General features: G+C 31.9%; 1 protein-coding gene across 1 annotated transcript in view; it reads right to left on the bottom strand.

Annotated features, from left to right (window-relative positions):
• Positions 1 to 568: 568 nt before the first annotated feature.
• Positions 569 to 3874, bottom strand: part of LOC127718672 (peroxidasin homolog) — an 8314-nt gene continuing 5008 nt past the window's right edge. Inside the window, exons 5-6 of the mRNA XM_052224725.1 lie at positions 2425 to 2733; positions 569 to 774 (exon numbers count right to left, since the gene is read on the bottom strand). Coding sequence (XP_052080685.1) covers positions 569 to 774; positions 2425 to 2733 — 515 coding nt within the window. The remainder of the gene's footprint in view (positions 775 to 2424; positions 2734 to 3874) is intronic.

Here is a 3874-nt window from a genome sequence, read left to right as displayed (position 1 = left end):
CAAGGATCTCATCATTATCAAAATGTTTTGTATATTGGATTTCCCGAATGTTATTCAAAAGTTTTTTATAAGAAACTTGAAGTTATAGGAATTACAGGTTAAACAATATTGTTTGCAGCTTTTCCGCAGGAGCAACAACATATTTATCGTGAAGAGAAGATAAATGTTTCTTTGTCTCTGAATATAAACTGAAGTCGATCATTTACACAGTGGTTTTAACTTTTGGATTTGACATATAATCAAAGACCTAATTTCTATCACCTATTCTGACAGAGTGACTAGTTCAAATGTTTTCCAGTTGTCTATGCTTTGGCGTAGTCCTTCACGGAATTCATTATTATCTTAAAGCTATGGTCCCAACTGATTTGTTGCGGTCAGTCTAAATTTATGACCATGTTGAATTATGTTTAGATGCAACTATTTGTCAAAGTATGTTTGTTCCGCCTTAGAGATATTCCTCTGAAAACTTTGTTAAAAACGATGTTAGGATATATGTTTTTGTTGGAACTCATACACTATACCCTATTTAGATAGCAGCCCTTTCTAACGTTTTCTTTTACGACAAATTCTATTCTAGAATATTTCTTTCATTTAGGACTATCAATATAATGGAACAGCTATTACATGCCAACTTGAGGTTTAACGCTTGAATAAAATAAACCATACCATTTCTGTTACTACATGTACAAAGTACTGCAATAATTAATATTAAGAACAATGATACTGCCACCAATCCAATCACGGCGTATATAATAATGTTCTGATCTTCTTTATCTAAAAATAAGCATTTAATTTTATTTATATCACTACTGTAATAAAAAATTACCAAAGATACTAGGTTAATAATTTGGAAAACAAAATACATTTTAGTCTTAAACGGCTAATTAGATCCTATGGCCAACTGGAACGTCTGAATCTGAAAACGTTAAGGATGTTTGCTCCTCTTGTTTTTGAATTTTTGCCAGATTTTCGGAATCCTCTGGTTTTATCCATGTATTGCCATTAAAAAATTTTGCCCACTAACCCCTACTTTTCTTTTCATAATTTTATTACATATAGTTTAAAAAGCCATATTTCAAAGTCTTATAAAATCCTTGTTATTTTTTCATAGTTTTTAAAACAAAAATGCGGCCAACGTTAAAAGAATGAAAAATCTAGAGAGAATCATTTCCCGCCAATTTTTCAATGGCTTATATCTCGAAAACAAGCTCACGGACCCTTCATTTGTTTCTACTTTTTTAGTTCCTTTATTTATATACTATCATTTTAGAATAGTCTTTTAAAAAGCTTGTTATTTTGAAACAGAGTAGCAAACATCCTTAAGTCTTGATAAGAGTTTTAACTTTTTTTTAGATGTTTTCTTGTTGTACTGCTCAGACTATTGGCTTGTATCCAATCCATATAGATTTGTTGATTTGTACAGGTAAATAACAACTTCTAAACTGTTTAAATGTAAACTGAATATATCTTAATAAAATAGTATGTGGATAAGAATAAAAATTTACTGAAATATTGAACATAACCTATGAAAAACTCCAGAAAAATGCATTCCTAATGGAAATAAAATAATTAATATCAACGAACCACCAGTAATATAAGTGCTTCAATATATTCACCCTGCTTTAGAATTCCGTGTGGTTGCTTAAATATGTCATTGCAGTAAATACTAAGCTAGTTTTTGGTTTTAGATTAAAATCAATACCTATTTCAAACAACCTAACATGTGTCTGAAATATGCTTCTTCTCAAATTGGGGCCTTTTATAGCTTGCTATGCGGTAAAAGTTTTACACATTGTTGAAGGCCGTACGATGACCATTAGTTGCTTACTTCAAAAGTCTCTAATGGAAGGTTGTCTCTTTGGCAATCACATCATATCTTTTTATTTTTTCATTAATCAGGAACTCCTGAAACTAAATATAAAATCAATTCGGTGTATTCTATCATAATTACTTTATATGCGTGTTTCATAAAAATCCGTAATTTTGATTGGCTTACACTGCAAGGCACTCCAATATCATATTTTATTTCTGTTAAAAATACAACAGCTATGAATGCACGTGCTATCCATGACAATGTTAAAAAAATGCATTTAAAAAACAAACGAAAAGCTTCATATAACTCTTATTGTTATGGTTGTAGCATAAAAATGTAAAATAAGAATTGTATGCTTCTTTTATTAATTTTATACGGGTGTAAAAGCGTTGATCGTGTGCACACTTTTAATTGAAGCGCCGAAAGCGCTTCATTCAACATGTAGTTCCGTCAACGAATTTAACCCTCAATAAAATTATAAAAAAAAGCGTTCTTAAACATATTTTTCATTAGTTTTTAGTTTACATATTTCCTCCTGATTATCAAACTCAAATACGTATGATCTCAAGAAACAATACGAAAAACAAATGACAGTATCAAACATAACTTACCATTAATTGTCAGCTGCAAGCAAACTGATTGAGGTACTTTGTTATTGAACAGATGACTAACATCACAACAAAGATTTTGTCTACTTTTGTCAGACGATGGTACTAAGTTCAATGTACCAGTTACTGAATAACTTCTATCAATAACATCATAATACTGTACAACGATAAGCTCGTTGGTGTAATATAGGTCTTGAGTTCTCATGGAAATGGTCGGAGCAGGGTATCCATTCATTGAAGAACAAGTCCATTTCCCTGAGGATCCAGAGATCAGGTTGGTAGGTCCAGTCAGGATTGGGACTTTTGGGGAAACTTAAATGACAAGATAAAGGAATATTATATTATCTTTACATTATAAGAGTTCACCAAATAAATAAGAAAATAACTATTTAAAAGTAGTTATCAGTTGAAGTGAAAATCACGATTAGGAATATAACGACTTGATCTTACAACCCGAAGCAGGGTAAAGAATTTAGGAAGCAGTAGTTGACCGATTTTCAGATCTCAACTGATATGAACTCCAAAAGGAACAAGACCGTGTGCATCGATGGGCTAAGTGTCTCCTGCTATGCAAGCACCATCCGCCATTGGACCCACACTAGTTAGAATGTTACAATCAGGAATTAAACACAATCGGAATGATGCCATATTAAGCGACTATTCTGATATCTAAAATTATAAGACATGTCGTAGTTAGTTGAGACACGAATTCGTGATTCAGAGCTAATAAATTATGTGGTGTCGATTTCAGTCGTTCTTCTTCACAACTATTTTTCTTTGATAGCAGCACAAAGAAGTCCGTATAGAGTAAAAATGCACGAACGTAGAGTATCAATTGAGATATGTAAACGACTTACGATTGGAAAGAGGGTATGTTAATGCAGAGAATGAGAACATGTCGATAAGAAAGTTGAAGTCATCACGTTTGTCATATATTCTTTTGAGTCGTCGATCTGTGTGACGATCGGAAAAAAACTCAAGATATCAGACAGACTTTTGGTTGTATCCTAAATCACAAGTACTCGGGAATATTTGAGACGCCAGCACTCATTGAGTGACAGGACATCATTAATTTATCTGAAAGTGACATTAAAGATGACTTTTCTTTTTCCTTTGTTTTAAAGAAAAATTGCAACTAAATGTGTTGTTTTTCTATTGTAGTTGATGTGTTTCCCTCGGTTGAAGTTTGTAACCCTGATTTGTTTTCTCTTATTCGATTTATAACTTTTAAACAGCGGTATACTAATGTTGCCTTTATTTGACTGGAAATGATCTCTCAAGCAATTAAGATGTATTAAAATTTCAAAATCACAAGCACTTTAACTTTATGAAGTTCGTATTGACATGGTGTGTTACCTTAATCACAAATAAAAATATTTTGAAAAAGAAACAAAATGCGATACGGAGAAAGAATCGTAAGTTTAAAACTTTCCACTATGATCATTTTCTGAGT

Source organism: Mytilus californianus, unplaced genomic scaffold (assembly GCF_021869535.1).
Source record: "Mytilus californianus isolate M0D057914Y unplaced genomic scaffold, xbMytCali1.0.p SCAF_10, whole genome shotgun sequence".
NCBI lineage: Eukaryota > Metazoa > Mollusca > Bivalvia > Mytilida > Mytilidae > Mytilus > Mytilus californianus.
This window is presented reverse-complemented; position numbering and strand designations above follow the sequence as displayed.